We start from the raw sequence: 26221 nt of genomic DNA on the forward strand, positions 1-26221 counted from the left end.
AATATAGCTATAACTTAAGAACTAAGCTACATCCTCTACATTCCACTTTAATTTAATAGACTAAAGATGATTTTCCAGAATATAGCTTTAATCTGCAAATAATACGGGCATTTATTTAAATTTAATTGTTTAAAAAATTTCAAACCACCCCAAACAATGATAAAAAATATCAAGACATACAATAATATTTGAACGAAATATTGTAGTTATAAATCGAAGGAAAGCAAACAAAAGTGCATCCCAGGCTGATGTCACTGTCAAGCAGCAGAATACACACAGACATAAACATAGAATATACAAAGTAAAAGCAACATATTATTGACAAAAACATAATTTTGTTATCAATCTATGTTTTTTCTTGCAAAAAGTACAAAAAAAACATGTTTTAGCAATCATTAACTTGTGTACTGCCGGCTGCAAATATACACAGCAGGCTCTCGATGATGCATGTCATAAATACTGAACAGAAAAAAAAACTTTAGTAACAAAATTACAATAATTAGTTGATTCAGATATCTAAGTGTTTTCATCACAAAGTAAAGCAAAATCAAGTTTCTGCAACCTATAATTTGCATAATGTCAATTAGCAGACTCACAGCTATGCATAAACAAACTGTCAAACAAAATATAATTCATAAAACTCAGATAATTTTGCCATCATTCAGTGATATAATACAATCAGTATTACTTGCACTGTATCACTGAACAATGCCAAATGACTGGAAAACCCTGTTTCTTTTACAATCCTTCCATCACCAAAACAGACTCCAAACAATGAGATAATTTGTAAATAATGTGTTCTATTTACAATTTTTCCCACACACAATTTTTGCATACAACCAATCAGCCAAAGTGTCTGCAGATTTGATTCTCAGATCCAAATCTTTGATAAATATTCCGTGGATTTGAGATTTGGCTCACTGGAGAGAGTACAATACCTAAAAATGTGTTTGTTAGAAGGGTTACAAGTTTAAAGAACTATGAATTAGTTATTGTTGCATAAAAAATATGTTAGGCATTAATGAAAGACAAATATCACTCTGGTTGGAACTGCACAAGAAGCAACCAAGGGTGGTTGTAGTAAATGGCTTTCGATACTGCCCCGACTTTAATTTAAGTAAAATAAGATTCCTCAGCTCCCTCGTTTTTCAAAATATTTAGGAACTTTTTTTTACTTTCAAATAGAGATATTACAATGAAACTTTCACTAAATGTTCATTTATATAGTTGACAAAATATTTTAAAATTCCTAAAAACAAAATAATTAAAAAACTATACGTATTTAGCAAAAATGTGCTTTTACAAAAAGTTCTACATTTGAACTACTGTATTAGATATGAAAGAAACCACTGCTATGATATCTAAGAAACATGTTACTGAAGTTACTAATTTGAACATGAGGTTATGGGCGCACTGCAATAAAAAAATCAATATTGGAAAAATGGTAGTGAAATCTGCTCTGGTACCATCTCTAGAAACATTACTTACAACTATATAAATAGTCCTAACATGCATATAGGTTTTACCTTCTATACTGCCATCAGAATGTTTGGAAAATTGAGGTTAAGAAAAGCAACAATTTTTGTTGGATATCACTTTTAATCCTTCTGTTTTATAAGAATCAAAATTAACTATTTACATATACTGCATTATCAACTTATTTTACACATTTTACAGAGAAATGAATTAAAACAATTAAAAAAATAGGAAAATAGCAATATGGCATCACAGTTTCATATTTGCATCAGTTTTTAGTTAGCAGAGACAGAAAAAAGTCAAAACAGAAGTTATTGAAAATTGTTATTGCTTACCTAAAAGTTACACTTTTCTGTCTCCCGTAACTTTGTTCTCAAACATGTAACAATAAGACAGGAATTTTAAATGTTTGACATTAATTTTATCCTTTTTTCACCCCAAGGGTGTATTACCAATTACGGTGCCTCATGCTACATACAAACTAATTATTTACAGGTGAAGTGAACACATATCATAGAATACAACAAACATTTTAATTGCAAAATCCTAGTAAACAACACAAATATTGAACAAGGTTTACGAATTGTTCTTAAGTGTTATTGAGAGCAGTTGAACAGTTTTGCTGTAACTCAATTTGTTATCTGATGAAACAACCAGTAAAATTGAAATGTTCACTTAATTACATTTTATATTTGTATTTTGAGTGGGGCTATCCCAATACTCTAGATATCGGTGGGTTAATAAACAATATGCTGACGTAAAAATCACATTACAGCTTTGGAATGAAACCAATTTTATTATTACATGAATAATAAATCCATGGTCTGCTGCGCTCCACAAGGTTCCTCATTGAAACCTTTGATGGTTAGGCTATTCTTTGTCTCAACAAAATATAAAGTATATAAGAGAATATTATGGTAGTAATCAACCTTAAAATAACTGAACAAACATATTTATTTTACACAAATTCAAAATATAATAGTGGGTATAAAATAGTAACCAACTGAATCTTCTATAAAAAATACAATAGTGGGTATAAAATAGTAACCAACTGAATCTTCTATAAAAAATAAACACATGTTTACTGAAAGGTTATAATTTGGTAATATTCTATTTTAAAGTGAATTTCTACTGGAAAGCAAAAGTAGGCCTAATATCGACCTCTCTTATGAACTTTAAAAGCGTAAGCCAAATTGTCTTTTGAGTAGTTTTAGTTAATCATATAAAACATATCTATATAATGGCTGAAATTTTGTGATTGTATAAAATAAAAACAACCAAGGTATAAACTAGTAGATTTTTAATCCATATTATTTGCATTCATATAAATAACTTTTTTGGTCCCAAAACAAAATACGACAGTCTGTAATTGAAAAATACTAAATAAAATTCATATCTCACTTAGCAGCATTTATATCATTTGATAAAATTTTCAATCTAAAACAAGTAAATTATAAAATATTTAATTTATATATAAACGCTTCAAGTTATAAAAAAAAACTTTAAACCATTAACAACCTACTATCTATATGGTGAATCTGCACTATAAAATAAATAATTACAAGGAGATCATTAATATTTACAAGTAACGTTTCTTCTTAGATGTGACTGTATGACGGCCATCTTGATTTTTGTCCCTTAAAAATAATGCTTAAGTATTACTTCCTTATTTTTTGTTGTATTGCTTTGCAAAATGTCACATTACAAAGGTTTTAATACACAATCAAATGCCTTTAGATTTTCTGACATATGCTATTAAATAAACTCAATACAAACAAAATTAAAACACTTATTTATGAAAAAAACTATACATACTTTACAAAAAACCCAAAAGTATTTGTATGTAAATGTACCTTTAAAATTCAACATTTTGCATTTATCTGTGACCAAAAAGGAAGAAAAGTTGTAATATTTACATTGTTCCTGTGGGACAAAACTCAAACTCGTTTCAGTGCAGTCTGCATTTATTTAGATCACATTTACAACTGAAGTCGACCTGAGAAAACTTGTGTAAAATTAAGTCTTTTCACTTAAGATAAAAAACAAAACAGATTTATGTACATCATTTGCACAGTGACAAGCTAATACTGATAAGTCTGTTTCCAAAATGATTTCAACGAAGTAAAAGACTACTTATTATTATGTATACTAAAATTTCAAATATTCTCTGCAATGTTAGAATATTATGTCTCAATCTGAACTATTTGCTTTTATTAATAAAAAACATTCCTCAAACAAAAAAGTGAGTGGAAAACAAGCTATGCATTTAAAAAATTGTATATAATCCAAGTTTTAATACTTGGACATTTTTTTATAACTTAAATTTGTCATTAAAGAAGGTATGGCATTATTTTTGAAATAAAGCACCAGTTTTCAGTTTAAAATTACAGAGAATAATTGAATACTATTGATCAAATATTAATAATTAATAGGTACTAATCAAATTTATTGAAAAATTCTGTACCTTGGACACTAGTGAATGGTGAAATGTAAAAACTCAGTATAATGAAAAATATTACATTTGGTTCGCTCACTGTTTGACATTACAGGTCAGACTTTGTACTATAAACATATTATACACTATTGCACTTTTAAGTGTTTAGTCACTATCATTGTCTTTGCCTCTTCTTTTTCTTGACGGAGGTGGTGATTCATTTCTCCATCTTCTCCTTTCAAGATTCTTCTGCTTTAGCCTTTGTTCTTCGAACCTTCGTATGTCCTCTTCATACTCGCTCTGAATACTTTTTGGTTGGAAGCTCCTGGAGGGACCAGGAGGTGGACCTTGGTTATGCCCGCGCTGATGAAATCCCCCCCTGTGGAACCCTCCTCTCATCGGCATTCTGTCGAACCCTCTCCTGAACCCTCCTCTCATCCCTCTCTGAAATCTTCCCCTCATCGGTCCACCTCTCATTGGTCCTGGCATACCGAAGGAGTGTGGGGGTGGGCCCTGCATCACTGGAGGAGGAGGCAGTTGTGGAGGTGGAGCTTCGTATTCCCAAGAATCTCTTCTCTTCTCCGGCACGGGCGATTTGTCATAACCTCTCCACGTATCTCTCCTCTCCCTTTTCTTTGACGAATACCTGTCTCGTTCTCGGACTTTTTCAAATTTCCCGTCATCATAATCGTAATCTTTTGGGGGTGGAGACTCAGAATATCTTCTCTTTTCTTTCTTTTCCTTGCGACTTCTCAACTCTCTTAATTCTCTTGACTTCTTCTTTGACTTTTTTGAGAATTTTTTCTTGGGCAAGGGGTGGTTTGTCAGAGGATCACTCGGAGGAGGAGGTGGAAGTGGTGCGGGCTGGGGTGGTGGTGGAGGATAAATAGGTTGGGGTGGAGGAGGCTGGGGATTAGTGAAGGGAATATGGGAAGGTGGTAGAGGCGGCAAAGGTGGTGGAGGGGCAGCAGGGTACATGTGAGGAAGAAAACCTGGAGGCATATGAGGGGGAGGTCTAGGAGGTGGTGGGAAATCAGGATTAAAAGAAGGCTGACTAGAAGAAAATGGTTGATTCATAAACACAGGAACATTTGGAGGAGGGATTGCAGACCTTTCTTCTTCAGTTGTAAAAGGATCGTATTCTTCTGAGCCTGTGGACTGAACATCTGATGTACTTCTGGATTTTAATACATCGGGTATAGGTTCAGGATTTTCTGGATTCATAAAACCCATCTCAGAAGCTTTCTTCATGATTTCTTCATCTGAGAGCTGAGTCAGGGATAATTGGACAGGTCTTTGCCGTGGATCCCTGTTCACCTTGACCGACGCAGATGTACTCTTTGCCGAAGATTGTGTTGAAAAACTTTCCTCAGAATTAGGACTGGCCATCTTTTCTTCTGCGACAGGATCAGACCTGTCCTCCTCCGGAGAGTAAGGTTCATCAGTCGACCTGTAGGCTTGAACAATCGGGTCTGACTTCAAATCCATGCTTTTTGGTTCGTCCGGTTTCTTCTTGATACTGGATATAATATCCTGAAGATCAGAGGGGAGAGATATTTTGGAACCTTTGCCTCTGTCCAGGTAAGAGCTGTCCATGGGTGGGGGTGTGATCGAGCCAGATGGACTATAAGCTTCTTCTATTTCTTCTTCATCTTCTTGTGTACCGATCATTATTTCCTGTAATTAAAATAAGACTTAAGTAAGCATAACAATAATATTATAAACACACTTTTAACACATTTTCATTGAGTTTCATACCTGAAACTATGCCATACAATATAGTAATGTAATTTATACGTGATGATACACACAATACAGGCGTCTCACCTGAGGAGGAGACATTCCCACAATTGTGCTGAGGCTTTCGATTTTCTGTTTGCGCTCCTCGATGTCATTGATCATCTGGTTGAGTTTGTCGACCTTGCGCTGAAGCTCGGCACTGCAGCCTGGAGATGAGGCTCTAGGGTCTGAATTTGAAGCTTCACCGCCAGGACTGTATGGTGCATCGGGATCTTCATCCTCCGGGGTATAAGGGGTATCTCCGTCCTCCACCACAAAGTCCTCACTCACTGAAAACAAACACAAAGTCATTAGCAAACTGAACGTGATACAAGTGAACACTAAAACACACTCCTGTCGTGGAGCAGCAACATTTCAATCGACTTACTGCTTCTTTTGTCCCATATCACTGAGCAGAAGGCTTCTGCATTGATTGTTATTCCTCATGGCATGAATTCCACCAGCATAACTTTTACCATGTCCTTCTGCTGTTAAAGGCCTCACATAGCTGTTCAGACTTGGGAAATAATTTACACTTTTGGGAAATGTTTGATCATCTACTGTATAGTCCTGATCTTGATTACCACCTTTTTCATCACTTGAACCATCGTCTTGGGAAGCAATTCAATGACGATGAAAAAGCGAGAATGGCCGTAAATTCTTAGCTGTCAGAGCATGTGGTATATTTCTTTGAATTCAATTAGTTTTAAGATTTTACAAATTCTTAAATAAAAATTCAACTATGTAGAAAAATGAAGAAACCAATGTAAAACCTGAAAATAATTGGTATTTTGAATAATTTTTTGGGTTTTTATATATGAAAAGAGGCTCTTACTTTAAAAATGTCCCTCATAGACAATTGTGTAAAACAAAACTGAACTAATACTATAATTAACCCTTTCAGTGCCAAAGTCTGGTTTTACCAAATGTTTGGAAATGTGCAAAAATGCCACTTCCTGATTGCACTAGACGTTTGATAATAAGATATAAAGTCTTAAAATGTAAATTTTGGCTTTGTTTTATACAAATTTACTAGCAGTTACTAGCAACTTCATTTGAAATTCTCTGCTGAACAACTAAGAAATCATAAGCATCCTCAATTTCTGTTCCTTCAGCTACTGTAAATATGCCGTCTCTTAATGTCAAACAAAACTAATTTTGAACATCCAAAATATAATAAATGGATTGAATTTACAAGCACTGCCATCTATAGTACAAGTCGGATAATACATCTGTCACAACTATTTGCAGCAAGATATGTAGTGCTTTGAACATTCACATACAATATTCTGGACCGAGTATTTCATATATTGAATAGAATTTTGGGATGAAAATATGTTTATGTACGAGGGGGTACCCAAAGAAACCGGAATTTTGTTTTAAATATACATATATTTATTTTTGTTACAAAACAAACTTACCACCTTCAAAGTATTCTCCATTGCACTTTAAACAGTTATCCCATCATTGTTGATACAGACAATGACTTTTATTTGAGAATAATAAAGTCATTGATTTTATACCATTATTGGTGCCATGTTTTTTTTAGTTGATAAATCATACTAAAGAGTTAATGAATTTATTTTAGTATATAAACAGTAAGTTTATTAAAATCTCACTGATAAATGATTATTGTTATTCCCAATCTGCTGTTCAACTTTTCAGTTGTCGAAATGTTTTAAATACTTTTGATATAATTACGGCTTATCTTGTCTAAATTCCTGTTACCAAAACTACTAAATAAAGTTTATTTTCTCAAAATTATTACATATTCCCTTAACATTTTATACAGTTTTTAACATGACCAATCAACTCAGACACATAAAATGAAAAATACTTATTTAATTTATAATTTTTTATATTTTTAAATATAGAATATATTTTAAAATACACATAGCGAAGCTCTAGAAATAGTCTGTCACTAAAAAAACGTAGAACAGTTAAGAAAGACTTACCGGGACTACTACGTGAACTGCGATTGCTTGTCTTCAGCTTGATGACTCTGGGAGTGTCGGGTGAGTGAGGCGGTGTGAACGACTCTGTGTCGGGGTGTTGATGTTGTTGGGTGGGCGTGTGGCTATCCTCGTCAGGAAGCGGGGGTGTGTAGCTTCTCTCGGACTTCTTGGCGACCTTCGGTACAAATGGCAGCTCGTTGTCTGTCAACAACCGCTTTCTCCTTGTCCTCACAATAATCCCCAGCAACAGGTGAGGTCTGTAATCCTCGAATCCCGGACCGTCCAGAGGCAGAAGTACCTGAGGGACAGGACTATGACTGGGCAAAGGCAAGATGTAGAAATCCTTTATCATTTTGGAATTGTTGCCGACTACTCCTAAACGGTTTCTGCTGCTCAGATACGAGTAGAAGCTCAAGTAAGACATTTTGTCTTCTTCGTTATCTGCAGAAAATCGAATGACTAGAATTTGCTTTGTGCCCGATTTTTTCATTTTTGAAATGTAATCCCAGGCAGTCTCAGGGCTGATTCTGCCAACACAGTCGATAGTGTCTGGCAGATCAAACTCAAGGTCACTGCAAACCCCTGAAACTTCTAGTATTGATGTAGAAAACTTGGCAACATCTGGCATCAGAAGTGTTCCCCTCCATATAGGAGGTTTTGTAGATTCGTCGTCCTCGAAAGCATTGAAAGGTGGAGTCGTGATATTTACTGTTGAACTTGGTTCTCTATCAGAAAGATCTTCTTCAGCCGCAGCACCTATTTCTTCCTCGACAACCACATCATTGATGATTTCTTTAATTTCAGCATCAAAGATTGCTGGTTGGATCGCAGGTATGTCTATACCTTCATGGACTTTTTCCAACGTGAGCTTTTCATCTCCAGAAGTAACTTGACTAGCTTCAGAATCTTGGCTTGTTTTTCTTGACTGGCTTTTACTTCTTTCTCTTGGTTTACTTTTGCTTCTACTTCTTGTATAACTCTTACTAGTATTCTCATCAGAACGATTTTTACTTCTGCTCCTGTCTTGTTCTCTTGTTCGACTCTTGCTCCTGTCTCTTGCACTACTTTTGCTTCTTTCCCTCGGTCTACTCTTGCTCCTTTCTCTTGGTCTGCTTTTGCTTCTCTCTCTTGGTTTGCTTTTGCTTCTCTCTCTTGGTCTACTTTTACTTCTTTCTCTATCCCGAAGCCTACTCCTACTTCTGTCCGGAGGTCGGCTCTTACTGCGTCCTCTTTCTTCTGTTTTATTTTCTTTACTTTTTACAGTCTCTTCAGCACTCCCACTTCTACTTCTTAGCCTGTTCTCAGTACGCGATCTGCTCTTACTCCTACTTCTTCGGTCACTCTCACTTTTATGCCTGCTTCTGTGCCTACTTCGGCTTCTCTGATGATCTTTATGGCTACTTTTATGACTGTGTCTACGTTCCTTGTGCTTTTCTTCCTTTTTATCTTTTTTACTCTGTTTGTCGTCTTTTGACTTCAATGAATCTTCTTTCTGTTTGACTGATGAGACTTCAGCAGAAGGTGTCACTGGAGCAGACACATTTATCACAGGTTCAATTTCAACAGAGGTTTCTAGGACCTTGGCTCCAAGACCGTCTTCGTTTTCAACCACTTGCTCTCCCTTATGTGTTTTCATCACGACTGTTTTCGCTTGTTGCATTAGATCCAGTTCGGTCTTCTTGATCATTTCTAACTGATGTCTGGCCTCCCTCTCCCTCCACTGAGCTAGTTCTTGTGATGCAAGCTCTTCTGGTGATAATCGGACTAATTGAACTGGACTTAAAGATTTGTCGGCTATCTTCCTGAATAGAGTCAGGTTATTTTTATCTTTAATGTTGAACATCAGGCTGCGGTACTTGGCTTTGTATTTGACACTGGTCTCCTTAAATAAGGCAAAAAGTTCTTCCTCTATTTGTGTCGCCAGCTTCTTTACCTGAAAAAATAAACCAAAATATTAGAGATTAAAATACTAAATTTCATTGCACGATTGCTAACATTGCATAGGATTCAATATATAGGTCTAAATTATTGAAATAACTTTATAACTCAACTAAATAGTGACCAATATTGTACAGGCTTCCATCCATTAAATACTAGATGTTGTATTTCTCTATGCATACACTGTGTAATTGTTTAGGAAGATATAAATTGAAACATTTTTTGGATTACTCTCATTTTGATTGTATTTTTAACAGAAAACCAGTTTTAAATACATGGTTAACCCATCCGACGCCATAGACGGATACATAAGAATGGTAGGCTTTGACCATAACGCCAAATACACTCATATCCAATATTACAAATTATATTTTCTGGAGTTTTTAGTTCACAGAAGGCCTTTGAAATGTCTGGTGCACGCTCCGTGCTTATTGTGGTTGCCAAGGAAGAATTTATAAACGACCTTCACTCAGTGGCAGGGGGACGGGAACACCCTTTGTCTAACTCCGACCATCTGCTCATCACATCAGTCCTGCATCTCCTACAGAGCCATAACCAAACATATCCGTGCCGTGTATTATTGCTTTCTTGGTTGTCACGAGAGCGCGTCTGTTACATATCTCATTATTATTCTTCATTGTATGGTAGTGTTGTGATTGGTTTGAAATATGTATCTTGTTTTATAGTGCGATGAGGTCTATTTAATTTAATTTAAATTTATTTGAAATAAACAGTTTTGTAAATAGTTCTTTTTTATTTATATCAATAAATGCTCTAATTTGAAGTAAAATGCCCTGTTTTATACTTTTTTTGCTTTTACCTTATATAATTTAGCTATAATAAAAATTAACTTAAAGAAAAAAAATCTTTTTACTTGTTTTGGCGTTATAGAAAAGTTAATAGATTTATTAGTAGCGTGCGAAGGGTTAAACAATAGTTTCAATACACAATATGTTATGTATGTATGTTTTAATAAAGAAATACCTAACTTAACAAATGTTACCTAGGCCCATGCTGTAAGGGTTTTTGAAAAGATGGATACACTACTGAAAAGTATAATAAAAACTACAAAACTTTTTAACTGTCCTATTTTAACTTTTAATCAGAGAAATATGTTCAAACATTTTTGACCACTCATGAGGCATTTTGTAAAATTGTTTTAAAAAATTTTTGTTTGACACAAAAAACTATATAGAATTTATTTTTGGATAATATTTTGACCATTCTTCCAGAAAAACAAGTGACAGAACCAAGTGTGATTTCTTTGTTGTTTCCTTAATGCAAGACTGAGTTGTGTTGTGAACATCTGTATGAGCGGATCTCCATATTTTCAAGGATTATGAAAATTCTATAAAAATTCAATATGTTAAGCTTAAATACCTGTTCCTCTGAGAGTTTGAGATCAGTGGTTTCTTGCAGTCTTGTTGTCAAAACTTCTTGCAGCATTTTTTTTACACTTGTCCTGACGGTCTGCTCCTCAAAGTCCTTCCCTCGACCTTCTTCCTTTTTCTGTTCTGGCTTTGCCTCCTCCTTGACCACCTTCTTGGCTACAGTCGGAGTTACTTTCTTGGGAGGAGGCTGCTGTGGGGTCTTCTTCGTCTCCTTGACCTGTTTCTTGGGAGGAGGGGTGACAGAGGGAGTGGTGGAAATCTTTGTTGGTGCCGGTTTTACTTCTGCAACTTCCTGTTTGGGTGGCTGGATTTTCAAAAGAGTCGTTATCTGTTGCTGTCCCTTAGCAACAATTTGAGCTTTCGTTTTAGGGGTTGTTGAAGGAGGTTCTGCCTTCGGTACATTTTTCTTCAATGGTCCCTCAATCGGTGGTGGCTGTAAGATCAAAACGTTTTTAGTGAGATTATCAATAAAGGTATATACATACACTCGGGAACCTTCTTCGCCTTCTACATACCTGAGGCAAGGCGGCGATGAGCTGTATGCCCTGGGGTCGAGTCTGCAGCACCGTCTGCTTGAGCAGCGGCTGGGGTGTCCGGACCATCGGCTTGTTGTTGGTGCGATGTTGATTGTAGAACTTTGCCGAAGGCAGAACTCCACCTTGCATCACTTCGTACGAAGGATGGGCCATCAACCAGCTTGTGAGGGTGCTGGGCGTGGGGGGGTTAGGGCCTGCCAACATACATTACATAAAACTTCTACAGTTCGTACATAACAACTGTACACTCAAAGAAAAGTAATAGAGATTATTACTTTCGCCTGTGGTGTAGTACTCAGCTATTTGAAAGCAATTAGTTCTCTGATATTTGATCTCTCTTAAACTGGTTAAGAACCAGCTGTGTTGTGTACTATAACATATAAGTATAACAGAATAAGGATAATGTTAAACTTAAACTGGTTTAAGAACCAGCTGTGTTGTGTACTATAACATATAAGTATAACAGAATAAGGACAATGTTAAACTTAAACACTTTTACGACTTCACTTTTAGTCAGTCGATATAATTCAGTATTTAGCTGACACGTGACGGATTGTCTGTCTCACCTACCTCCGTACATGCGGCCAGTCTTCTTCTCGTAGACGATGATGGAGCTCTTGTCCAGAGTGGTGAGTGAGTCGGCAGAATGCTTTGCGATACACTCGTCACTGCAGTACACCGCACTGTCCATAGCCTCCTTCTTGCAGACTATACACTCCACGCTCGGGTTCACTCGGCTGGAAACATAGTTGTAGCTTTACTCCAATTATTGATAAGCGATAACAAATTGCTTTTGTAAATGAATAAAATTGGAATCGTATATTTAAAATAGTCAGACAATAAGTGTTAAATTGTATCTGCTCTGATTTAAACATGTATTGGTTGTACTATGAATTCATGGAAAGTATTGAAATGTGAAACCTATCAAGTCTCTGATCTGTCAAGCTAAACCAGTCTGGTCTGGAGAAACCACAACATTCACAAAATAAAAATTAATAATTTAGCTAAAGAAAAACTTGAGCTGAGAAACTCTTGTTTTATTTTAATTTTACAGTAAAAAGTATTAATGATTAAGTGACTCACTAATGTTATTTTTACATTAAGCAACTATTGGTAATTTCCGGAGAGATTGACGTTATTAAAAATATTCTAAGCATTTAATCCTTGAAAATAATAATATTGTGAGAATAATAATTTGGTAATATGAGAAAAGTCAGAAAACAAAATATCTTTTTACTAAATGAGGGGAATTTAGGAAGAACATAATAGTCATTTATATCATTTACTCTCATTCTACAATGGATTCCTTTGTATGTAACAGATAATTTTCAGTTACACCCGAGCCTTAAATTAAGTCTTAAGAAGTTTCATTTCTTTGAAATGTTTCTACAAAGTATAACTGTTTTTTGGCTTAAATCTACTACACATAATGTAGCTGTGGGTTAATTCAATGTGAATGTTGAGTTTATCTCTATTTCACCTTCCTCTTAGTTTAGCGTCTGGAATCTAACGCTGTGACAGAATTTACCCCTAAAATCAAGTCCGTTCATCAGAAGAATTGAAAATTGCCGGTGACGAAGAAAATGATCTATTTACATCGTTTCGACATCAGAGACACCTAGACTACGAAATTTAGTGTAATCTAAATGAAGAGTTATTCTCATTGTCTCATCAGATGTACAATTGAGTCCACTACGATGTTTTAGACACGATCTCTAACCACTGTGGAGCAACTGAGTTATCTACACGTAACGTAGCTATGGTGGGAAGGGTTGATTCAAAGTGAATGTTGAGTTTAGCTCCAGTTTACCTTATATTCTACCTACTAGAAACCCAAAAAAGGAATGAATACCTAATGCATTATAATCTTGACACTCAGACTGGCTGTAATCTAGCAGTGATGCATATTATTATAGATTTTTATTTTATTTTACAGTGGTCAATATATATGCAATTATATCAGCGTTTATGTTTAATAATTATTCTAGGTGACAGACTTTTAGGATTGTGTTTTTTAACAATAAATAAAACACTATTATTTGTTACATCAAATTATGTTGTTGCAAATGTTGCCTTTAGTTGCCATGCATCTGAGAAATAATAACCACTGATGCAAGCTGGGCTGACAATCACAGCACAACATTAATAATTAATAACAGACTTGAAAGTTTGTTGAAGCTTCATTTCTATGTAGGCAACAGTGAATTTGATGATGGTGTACTTATTCCATTGAATTTGGCTAGAGATTAGCTAATATTTATGGTATGTAGGTCTTATAGTAAGCATGATGGCAATGAGATAATAGCAGAATTAATAAATTCTGAAATATACATGTCATATGGGATTGTAACATATAACGCTTTAATCCACAGAGTAAGAAGAAAATAACAGAGTGGAAAGTCAATGTTTGATTTCAGCACACTCTTACATTGTAGTACCCTCCCTACCTCACCGGAATGTTTACTATTTCAACACTGATGTGAAATATAACTTAACGAACCATGACATGTGTGAATGTATCTATCATGTGGCAAGATATTATCTCCAGAATTGTATTTACCTATCATTGTATTTGATAAAGAATTTTGAGAAGTTTGGGGTTTTGCAAGCATATACTAGGGCGATTCAGAAAGTAAGTTTCTTTGTCGGCTAGTTGGCGAATGGGTGGGGGATAGCGGCATGATCCGAGTAGCGCTGTGTGGCTCCGTTCAGTGTGCGTCTGGCAGTGCCGCTGTGAAGGTCGTGACGTTATTTGTTGTGCTGCAACCTTGCTTTCAAAATGGCCGCCATTATCGAGTCTCCCGCTTACTGTGAAGTACGTTCGGTTATCCGATTCATGTGGGCAAAACAAATGCCACCAGTGGAAATTCATCGTGAGTTGTGTTCGGTACATGGAGAAAACATTATGAGTTACACTGCCGTGAGAAAATGGTGCCAATTGTTTCGTGATGGACGCACAAATGTCCACGATGAAAAGCGATCTGGCCGACCATCTGTCATTACTGACGACCTTGTTGCGAGCATTGACCACAAGATTAGGAAAAATCGCAGATTCACGATTACAGAACTTTCTGAGTTTTTTCCTAACATCTCAAGAACTCTAGTGTATGAGATAGTGACACAGAGACTTGGTTTTCACAAATTTTGTGCTCGTTGGGTCCCTAAACTTTTGACTGAAAAGCACAAAAAGAAGAAAATGGGATCCGCTTTAACCTTTCTTTCGCACTACCATGAAGAAGGTGAAGAATTCCTTAGTCAGATTGTGATTCAATGGCTGGGATCTCAGCGCTTTACAGACGACGAAGAACTGAAAAACTCTGTTAGCGGCTGGTTACGTGCACAGGCGGCAGACTTCTACGCGGCGGGTATTGAGAAGCTCGTAACCAGATATGATATAGTGTTTAAATAATTTTGATAATTATGTTGAAAAATAGTGTTAGAGTTGCTCTTTAAAATGTGTGTAGTAAAAAATCTGTAAGTATATTCTGCACTTTTTTATTAACCAAAGAAACTTACCTTCTGAACCGCCCTCGTATTTGAAAACAGACTAAATAATTATGCCTAATATAACTAACTAATATATTAAAATTTTTTAACTTGTAAGAATTAATTGATTTTAGGATTTGGTATATAAAACTGTCCGTATACTTCAAATAGTGTATCCATGCATTTAAATAGATTAAGTGTTTGAATTTGATTTTGTTTTTTTGAAAAATGATACATCCAAATAAAAAATCCAAAGATAAATAAAGAAATTTTTGTAATTTTCTTTGGAAAACTTTTTTACAATTTTTAAATGTAAAAAATGTTTCATGGGCAGGAATTAATCACTCCTTTGGGGTATATTATGCCCCAAAGAAAAAAATATGATTTTTGTACATAACATTAAACTATTACATTTAACAGGCCTTTCCAAAAATATTATTAAACAGAATAAATAAAAAAAATTGGATTCCAAAATAAATTAAATTAAAAATATATAACTAAGGAGTACAGCCAAAATCAAATTCTAGATTAACAAAATAAAATAAATAGATCAACAAATGTTAAAAAAGTGTGTGGAATATGTATAATAAGTGGGAAAAGAAAATAAAAAAGTATGACTTTAGTCGTTAAAACTTATATTGAACAATTTATTTGATAAATTATACTCATTCTGTATAATTAATCAGAATTTCAAATACATTTAAAGGGATTTCATACATTATGTTATAGATACAGCACCAATTAAAAGACTACATAAAATGAATGAGATAAGAACCAGTTTTTAAAAGAGATTTTAGACCAATTAAAATCTATAAATGAACAAGAGGTGGGAAAGAAACATGGCTTAAAAACAAATATTCACGTGGTTAAATGAAGTGGCTAATAGAGTAATAAAAGAAGCAAGAAAGCATTTCAGCAAAATTCTATGTGATTAAATTCTTATTTTACTGCTGGTATGTTTCCAATTAAATTTAAAATAGCTGAAATAGTACCAATCAACAAAACAATATAGTACCAAATGAAAAAATAGCTTGTTTACATCTAATATCATATAAATAGACTAACAACTAGACGATATGCTTTATTAACAATATCATCAAGACGTGTTACAGAGTCAAACAGATTTTACAAGTGAGTTCTATTATTAAATGAGAGGTCTATTTAAGATTCATCATTCCGTAAGAAGAACTCATCAAGTGTGTAGTATGTGTGGTCTTGCAGCCAACACCGTAAGGTTCTCTTCATAGTACCTGGGCTGCCTCTCAGATAATCTGGTAGCTTGTTGAAGAATTTCATTCCAGTAATTAATCGTTTTTTTTCTCGAGCAATGCTCTTCTATGGACTGGTAGAGTGTTATCTCCTGCTTGTCTAGTGTAATGGCATTGTAGATCTCTTTGTTTTGTAGGATCCTTAGTTATGCAGTAAAATATAGTTTCTAGGATGTAAATGGATGTTATTGTCAAAATTTTCCAGTTTTTGAAAATGTTTCTACAACTCTCTCTAGGTCCTATTCCAGCCATTAACCTTATTGCTTCTTTCTGCATCACCAGAACTCTGTGGAGATTGCCACCTGAAGAAACACCCCAGACTGCTATTTCATAACGAAGGTGGTTTTCGAATAACACATGATATGCTATTCTTGTGGCTTAAAGAGTACTAGTTGTCTTGGTTCTCTTTAATGCAAACAACGCTGAGTTCTTCAGGAGGATCCGCTCTGTGGAAGGTGTAATGAGCAGGAGGAGACTGCTGAGCACCTGATCTTTGATTGCCCTGCAATAGCAAGGGAACGGTATGCCATCTTTGGTAGTTTGGACAGGGGTGGTGAATTTTCCCAGGAGGACTTGATAGGTTGTTTTCGGCGGTTTGTTGAACTACTGAAGTTGTAGACTGGTGGGCCTCATGGTGTGTTTCCGGGGTGCGCAAAAAGCCCTTGAGGCTTAAGTGCATGGCAGTAGGCCGCCCCAAGGGGGGAAAAAAAAGCTTCAGGCAGGAAAATTTGTTAGATGTCCCTCAGAATGATTTTATATCTTGAGGATCCACAAGCACTGTCGTCTCTATTGTAAATCTGTAATTGAATCAAGTGACAAGATTGACAGGGATGAAAACACAACAGGTATATTCATGAACCTCTCAAAAGTTTCTGACAGTGTCAATCAAATTTCATTTAAATACAAATTTTTAAAACCTTGGATTACCAAAGACATCTTTAAATTGTTTTAAAACAAACCCAGTGGACAGAATATGGTGTCCAACAAGGGTTAATACTAAAACCTTTGCCTAACGCATCTCAGACTATAAATAACGTTCTGACCTATACAACAGACAATAAATGTTATTTGTATATTGATAATTCAAAACTAAAAATACCATCAAACAAATTTGAAAATCTGAAATACACCTGTTTTTAATTGAAAATTATTAATAATTATCTAAAAATATCGCAAATTGTTGTTAAATGTTTAAAAAACTAGACAGTTAAAAAAAGAAATGAAATGTAAAGCTATCATTGAAAAACTAATTTTATAATCAATATACCAATTAATTCAATCTATGAATTTATCTCGTTCTGTTCAAGTACAATATTTGCAAGAGAAATGTTACAGGTTGTAGTTTTAGTTCTCTAACACTAATCTAATGTACTCATGTGCAATGATACTCGCCCAACTAACATTTTGAGGATAGAAAAATCACCAAACAACATTTAGTTCAATTATATAAGTTTGTACCGTTAGTTAGTTCCATTTTATATAATGCAACATTTCACAACCTAGTTAGCCAGTACAACTTAATATTATTTTTTATCCAATGTTCCGGAACTAAATTATCGGCGGACTAACTACCTAATTGGCACGCGTATGAATATTTTATTGTAACCCTTCGTAGCAGCCCAACTACGTGACCGATTTCACCTCGCGCGCTATGTTCGTAAGTAAAATTTACATTTTCGTATTATTAAATTAGCCCTTTGAGGCCAAACATATAAAAATTAATGTAACGTAAAGTTGTAAATAGTAAAGTAACTTAACTCTTGAAGATCTTTTATTTGCTTGATTGAAATGGATACAAGTTGTGGCGTCGTCCTTCTGACGAGCACGTTGTGATAAGTTTTTTGTCTCATTAAATGGCTAATACCGTCGCGAATTTGTTTTAGGCGAGCTCACGTATTATTTGAGTAGATGGCTACCACTTTCATAACTTCTACTCCTCTCCTAGTAATTACCGACTAGAAATAACCCTTCTTAGACTACAGCTTCAATGTCTCGTGCCAAGACGCCGACGCCCGGGTTATGAGTCTACATATTGCGAAGGGAAGTAAAATCTTAAAGTTTTATAAAGTAAAATATCGTAGGCATAATTCCATAGAACATTGGATATTTTAGGCCCACCTATCAGATATAAATTTTTAGTTCTTGTACTCTAATTGGCAGCAACGTGGCAAGGCATACATTTAATTTACCAACTAAAAGTGGTGCTTGTAAGTTTCATTAATTAAATTGAACTTATAAGTAAACTTTGCAATTCAAGTATTTATTACTACGACCTCAGAAGTCACCACCCCTATGTGTTATCGTCATTCGGTACAAGTTCATAAGTATGGAAGTGGCAGAACAACTCTAAAGTGTGTATAATACCTAAAGCAAGGCAGTAGCTTGAAGGGAAATAAAGAAGGAAAGACATACAAAAATAAAATGAAAGACTCGATAACTTGCACATTTTAATAGTAGAACAAAACAATTTCAAATTAAGTCATATTTTTATGTATGGATGAATAAAATACAATACAATGTAATGTTGGACAAGTCAAGAGAAAGTGTAAAAATATGGCGAGTAACAGAAGTTTGCTACTAAGCTAAGTTCAGAACTCTTCGGATTCAGCCGAACAAAAGAATACAGAAAATTGTTTTCAAGGAATCTACTTATAACAATTAGGTAGTTTTGTTATGAGTTGGACTACAAATTACAAAAAGAATGAGAAAAGATAAAGACCAAAGCACAGTACTTGCTGCAGAATATAATCTTCAGATTCTGTCAAATGAAAGATTGAAGAAAATGGTTTCTAAAAAATATAATTGTAACAGATAAACAAATGATTTCTTTTGGGAAACAGAATACGATAAGGGAAAATGATAAAATAGGGGAAAGATGTGTACTGGGAATATAACAAGCCAAGTCCTGAAATCTGATTCTGCAGAACACAGATTACAGCATGCAAAGACTAAGCTGTTCATTCTGCTGAGAAACCACATTTCTTGATACACATTTGGTGATCGAGGGCGGTTTTCTATAAAGAATAGCCACTATACAGCTTCATACAAAATATTAGCACACTTTCAAACTTCTGCTCAGATCATACAGTAAATATCTGTCAGTTTTCACAGTGACTTCATCGGGCAGGAAACATCTGTCGTTCTTGTAAACGATGTTTATACTTAACATTTCATGCCATACCCTCCATCTTCAATAGTAGATCGTAATAAAAAATTCTATCAATTTTATTATTTTTTGTAAATTATGACATATATCATTTTACTTATCACAAATAATAGCAATAAATTCAACTTTACCATTGGAGGCCGAACTTCTTTGAGTTTATGGAACCTAAATTTAATATTAAAAGTACATTAGCTAAAAGAACATACTAGCTTATTACGCTCTTATATATAGTCTTCAAATTGTAAATGCACAAACACATCTTCGGTAAAACTTACTGAGTAATTTCAGCAGGAGGAGGGGGGTTGGTCTCCACCGACGTGCTGGCAGGGGTCGGGGTTGTAAGCTCCTGTTTTTGAGCCTTCGGGGTCTCTGGACCCTCGGTGGATTTCCTCGTGTCCACGGATTTCCGAGTGGACACCTTGGTGATACGGATCTCCGGGCCTTTAGAGCTCTTTGGAGTATCCTGACTTAAAACCACCAACTTCTGGTGTTGAATGATAACCTGCACCACACAAATGTGTCAGACTGCTTAGAGAGTAAAGTTAGGACACCTAGGCTTTCATATTAGGACAAATTTAGTTGTTTGAAATGGATTCAGGTTAATTCATCGACACTACAAAAGCAACAATTTTGAACAAATCAGGTATAAATTTATAACATAGTACACTTACGATTACTTTTTGTACATTTCTTGTTTTACAGGAAGTGTATTGACAGAGACAGGTTTAAAGAGGAAATTAAAAGAGCAAGTTTAAACCTCCTTTTTGTGCCTACAATGAATCTAATTTTAAATTTTCTGTCAAACCATCTTTCAGGGCTTTCTTTATATTTTATTTCTGTTCTAAAAATTGAAGTAAATCAAATTTCCTAGTAAATATAATTGCAAACAATATTTAGAAAGTTAGTTATTCTCAAAATTTGATTATTGTTAATTTTGTAAAGAATTTTATATTGGTATTTACTGATAGTTTAACTAAAGCTTACACACAGCCTGCTTTTGTCCATGTAGGCTCATTTTCATAAATTTTAAATTAACCAGACAAAGTTACCATTAATACTTCAAAGAAATCGCTACTGCTTAACCATTTACCAAATCTTGTCTTTAAATTCGTATACTGTTCTTTAATTTTTTTATATTCTTTGGAAATAAAATTTTATTTTATTTTATACACTATTGTTAATCTTGTAAGATCTGATTACGTTAACCCTAGATCTACCTATCAGTTTACTCTGTGCTGGCAGGCAAGTTTTGGCTGACTTGTAAAGGTTTTTACAAACTGCTCTAAAATATGTTTTTTTAAGGTTCATAATGTTTGTGAAATTCATCAACACATAATGTGCTGTCACTACTAAGGACTTTTGACAATCTAAATGAATATTAATTTAACTAAAGTTTGAACTGGTTTCAGCATTCTTTTCACTAGTTCTTAGTATTCGAAAAATTGTTATGGGATTTAAATGTAATCAATATTTCGTAAGCAGACACACAAAAAATTGTTTCCTACAAAAAGTTTAGGATGTGTTTTGAGCATTCCAGAACACTTTATTTTTTTTTCTTTGTCCACTTTATTCACACATAAATTGTGAATCTCTTTAAAAAAATTGAATGGCCATCATATTAAAACGAAATGGCGTATCAAGCCGGCAAATGAAAGTAGCCAAGATATTTATAAGATTAATTTTTGTACCAAGTTTCCTCTTGTTTAGGCTTTTTTGGGACAGTTGTTTCCACAAGCCCCGTTATATAGCACAGATATATATTTTCAACATAGATGGTTTTAGGCTGGAGTCATGTTTGGTGAAGTTATGCAGAAATGTTTGGTACCTTAAACTGTTTGTTATGGCATATCAGATGTTTTCTTACTTTCAAAAAAGGAAACGGGTAATAGTAGGAAATAAAGCAACTGGGATATCACAGAGTTTGGATCTGAAACCTTTATTATTTATAGTTGGCATGAATAATTTTGCACTTCTATATTATATAATACAACTTTTATTATTGCTAATAAAAATATCTTCTTTATCTTAAAACTAAAGGACATAGCAAATGAATTGGTTTGTTTTCTTACAAACTGTATACAATTGGTGAATAGAGAAAATACTAAAATAGTATTCATTTACGAAGTATATTGAAAATAATGCATTGGATGCAATCAATCTAGGTTATTTAGCTTACATTCTTTTACGAGACAATTATAAGAATTTCAGAAACAAAATGTATTAGACAACAGGGGTATAGGAGGTCTTCACCTGGTAAAATGTCAACTTTACTTTACTTTAGGAAGTACACAAAGGACATCAACATTCATCTTCACGTTACCTTGGAGGCTTCAGGTTTCTTGGTAGGAGGGGTCTCGACGACAGGTGCCGGAGTATCCACCACCTCCGGTTGTGGTGGTCCTGACACTTTCTTGGGGGACATGACCTTGACTTCTGCTTGCTTCTTGGCTACCTCCTCCTGTTTCTTCTTCTTCTTGCAGTTAGGACACATCCACTCTATCTCCTGCTCCTCCATCTGCTCTCCTGTACACCAACACATTGAACCATTTATATTGATGTTAGTGCGGGAATTGCTTCAATTAAAGGTCTTGGGAACCCGTGTAATGTAGCCCTTACGGTTTGCTCTAAAGCAATACAGTATGTAAGAGTACTTCATAAAGACTTTTCAGATTGTACCCCTTATATCAAGCGTATGAAAGAGGTCCATATCGATAAATTGGGGGTAAACTATGTGGTAATATAACAAAAGCCATCAAGAAACCCCCTTGGTTACGAGAACGTATATCTCTTGTCTGCTCTTTCTCGTTTAACTAGTAATCCTCAGCCTTGATAACTGAGACTATACGAGTACCGGCCAGACTCCAACAGAAGTGCTGTTGACATTGTAAAAGGAAATCTATACAGGTTACATCAATCCATATGTGCCGCGATTATTGGAGAAAAATAATTAAGATGTACAAAATTAGAACCATAAAAAAAAGAAAAAAAAAACAATTCGAGACAAAGCCTCATAACCCAGATATGGCACGGAGGATTCAAAACACTGTTTTCAGTGTAAAATACTGTTGTTAACGATTCATTTCCTATTGGCCATCAATCAGTTGCCAGTGGTTGGTTGTTGTAAGCAGATGTAGTGTGACCTAACTCTGTGTGTTCTTAAACTCGGGTTATAACAATTAAGTGTTAGTTTTATTAAGTGTGTATTTCGGAGATACTATGCATGGAGTTGACGTAATTATATTTGTTGCGATAACCGATTGGTATGATTTGTTTACTTTAACGTACTGTAGTTTCCAGACTATGAGTTTAGATAGATCACCCTTCTAATGAATCAATCAATCTAAAAATATTTCCAAAGGGTGTTACAGCTGCTAAGTTTTATAATTCAAAATGCATCATTCTTGCTCCGGATCATCAAAACTTCAAAAATCAAGAATTTTATTGTCATTCACAATTTTACATTAAATAGACAAAGTCAACTTATTTTTCTAATTTACACACACTTCATTGATTTTAAATGTAAAAAAACATAATTAATTAGTTATTAAAGCAGAATGAGAATTATTATAAATAATTATTACAGAATAGTTTATTTAGGTCAATCACTTTGACAGTTTTTAAATATACATTTTAAAATACTACATAAAACAATGAATTAATGTGTTTATGAAAAACTACATACTCACAATATTATTAAATTAAAATTGTAATCAAAATTACAATTGAAAATTTAATTTATACTATAAAATGGGGTTTGAATAAGCCAATTATAGATATTATGTTTAAAAAGTCTAAAATTAACATATTTTGAATGTTTATGATCAACTTAGAGGATGTCCTCTTGAACTTCAATATGTTTCTAATGTGGTCTTTAAAATAATTCACTTCTGTTCTAAAATGCCCCTTAAACAATTATTTCCTTACCCATTGCTTTGGTAATTCCAACACACTTTCCATGAAACCAATCCTCACAGAAGTCACAGCAGATCATAAACCTAAAAACAACACACAACAATGGTTTAACTCCACTAATTTTAAAGTAGACTCAAAATAATACTTTTCATTTATTGATACCCTGTGTAATATTTACTTGGGTTTAATTTTACATATAATAATATTTATAAATGATTTCATATTGCATAACAGCATTGAGTCAGAAGTATCCTTATTCATATTTTACAAGTAGTGTACATATAAAACAAACTGTGATTATTTACATAAAAAATATTATTTAACAGTATTCCTTATGACAAAAAACAATAAAATGCAAGAAACTATAGTTAACCTAAACTATATTTTTTAATAAATTAATAATGCCATATGAACAAAAAAAATATGATCATCTTTCACAAATTTAAAACGCACTCAGAGAAGGAATTTGTTAATTAATTTTTTTTTAAATATGTGTTATTTATTTTTAAACAATATTAAATTATTTATAAGAAAAACTGCTTATAAGTAATTTCCTGTATTGCATTTGTTATTCTCCTATATCAATATACAAAGTGGTGATACGTCAGTCACATTGCCTTTATTAATATGTAAAATATTTCTACAAATTTATAAATCTTAATAATGAGATTATTTTTAGATTCAAATTGTTAATACCTGCACCTGATTTATTAACATAGTCAAACATGGATAACTAACTTTTTAAATTTAAAATTTTGGATAGTTTGAACTTTTCTTTTAGTCACTTGACTTCAGTATTAAATTTACTGTTAAAATAGGGTGGATAATTAAAACTTTGTTTTATACAATCAGAACTTTTACTGTTACTTCTATCATATATAATTTCTCTGCTGGTGTTCATAAAGTAAATGAGACAACATTACATCGTACTTGACTGAGTAGAGTGAGACACGTGTTGTGTACAAGAAGCCCGCCCCCCTCCCCCCCCCACACCTGTCTGATTTTTTCATTAATTCAAAAATGCAGGTGATATGTACCTTGTTCCAAAATTGTCAAGGCCATTATCTCACATCTCTACTCTTCCTCCTCACAGTATCGCTGTTTAGTTATCTGTCAAGGTCAACGCCTATTTGTGTACTGTTTGTCTTATTGCAAGAATTTTATATGTTTTGTATTGTTTGCTGCAGTGTATTAATAGAGTGCTTTACGTATGAGGTATAAACTGTATTTAACCCTTCCCACGCTGTAGACGGATATATTCAAATGATAGACCAAACACGATTATATCCGAAATTGTACATTGTGTCTCTTGAGAGACACCTACGGACGACCTACATTCTGCAGCAGGGGGAGTTATTTTTTATTTCTATCAATAAACATGCTAATTTTAACTAAAATGCCCTGTTTTATATTTTAGGGTTTACCTCCTATGGCATATTTATGATAAAAATTACCTTTGGACTTAATTATGGAATTTATTAGCGGCGTGCGAAGGGTTATTTTCAAACAATTCCTAGAATATTTAAACAATTTCATTCTCATGTTAGTCAAAATAATATAAGAGTATTTTATTCAGAGTGAGTTTGAAATACATTGTGCTAAAATATTGCTGTGAGGTAATTCCAGGAATTGCTTCGAGATCCATAGAGAGTTAGATTAAGATTAGATAGATACATATAAAAAGTATGTAAAAAAAAATCAAAAACATGTCTTCACTATAAGAGGTTGTGGATTAGGATGATGTTCAATCAAACAAAGGAGTACACCAGGCAACAAATAAAATCCCAAGGTGTTCAGGTTGAGGATTAGGATGATGTTTAATCAGCCAAATGAGTACACAGGAAACAATCCCAAGGATCAGGTTGAGGATTAGGATGATGTTTAATCAGCCAAATGAGTACACAGGAAACAATCCCAAGGTGTTCAGGTTTGAGGATTAGGATGATGTTTAATCAGCCAAATGAGTACACAGGAAACAACCCCAAGGTCAGGTTGAGGATTAAGATGATGTTCAATCAGACAAATGAGTACACAGGAAACAATCCTAAGATCAGGTTGAGGATTAGGATGACGTTAAATTAGGAAAATGAGTACACAGCTAACAAATAAACAATCCCAGGGTCTGGTTTAGGATTAGGATGGTGAGTACACTACGATCCAAGGTCAAGGTTGGCAGGTTTTGATGAGGAAGAGAACATGGGATACAAGGGGCGCACAACACTTTATAACTGATAAAGAGGCATGTACCTATTGTTATGTGGTCTCTTGCAAATACACCACAAACGATTAGGGTCGTCTTCAGAGTTGTAGCTACCTTCCTCATCACTGACCTCGTCACTGCCCAACATATCTTCCGAGTCATCACCCACTGATCTGTAAACAAGCACTGTCTACAAGCACGACCTCTAGACATCAACAATTAACCTCCAAGCCTTCTGTCTACAAGCTCACTACAAGTCTACATTCTAATTTAAAAACAAAGCGAACAATTCTAGCTAAAATGTACAACGCTATCTAGAAATATGAACTATTTATAATGTTATGAGTAACTAAGTAATAGCCACAATTTCAAAGCAAATTCCTCAAAAAAATTGTTCCTAACTTTCGTAGAATTAATAATTAATTAATAGCATTAATTGGCAAATTAAAAAAAATTAATTTGTAGTAAAAAAAGGAAATGATAATAGTAGTTATATGGAGCCTTTTAATAGTTATACGGAGTACTTAATTTCTGGAACTAGAGTTGGTCATGAAACTGTACCCAGTGGTCTTAGGTACGGCATATCAACATGAAGGAGGGTTTAGGAGCCTTTGCTCAGAAAATATTGAGTGTATAACGTCTATAAACAGAGTCTTTGAGTTGCAGGGGAAAGTTTTCAG

At 34.2% G+C, this 26221-nt stretch overlaps 1 protein-coding gene across 1 annotated transcript in view; it reads right to left on the minus strand.

The window, feature by feature from the left end:
• Positions 1–1579: 1579 nt before the first annotated feature.
• Positions 1580–26221, minus strand: part of LOC124363777 (death-inducer obliterator 1-like) — a 73965-nt gene continuing 49323 nt past the window's right edge. The window contains 10 exon segments of the mRNA XM_046819039.1: positions 1580–5587; positions 5738–5979; positions 7645–9577; positions 10963–11406; positions 11489–11703; positions 12080–12246; positions 19705–19931; positions 21750–21952; positions 23354–23424; positions 25589–25714. Coding sequence (XP_046674995.1) covers positions 4076–5587; positions 5738–5979; positions 7645–9577; positions 10963–11406; positions 11489–11703; positions 12080–12246; positions 19705–19931; positions 21750–21952; positions 23354–23424; positions 25589–25714 — 5140 coding nt within the window. The 3' untranslated portion in view covers positions 1580–4075.

The sequence above is a fragment of the Homalodisca vitripennis genome, chromosome 5, assembly GCF_021130785.1.
Source record: "Homalodisca vitripennis isolate AUS2020 chromosome 5, UT_GWSS_2.1, whole genome shotgun sequence".
Taxonomy (NCBI): domain Eukaryota; kingdom Metazoa; phylum Arthropoda; class Insecta; order Hemiptera; family Cicadellidae; genus Homalodisca; species Homalodisca vitripennis.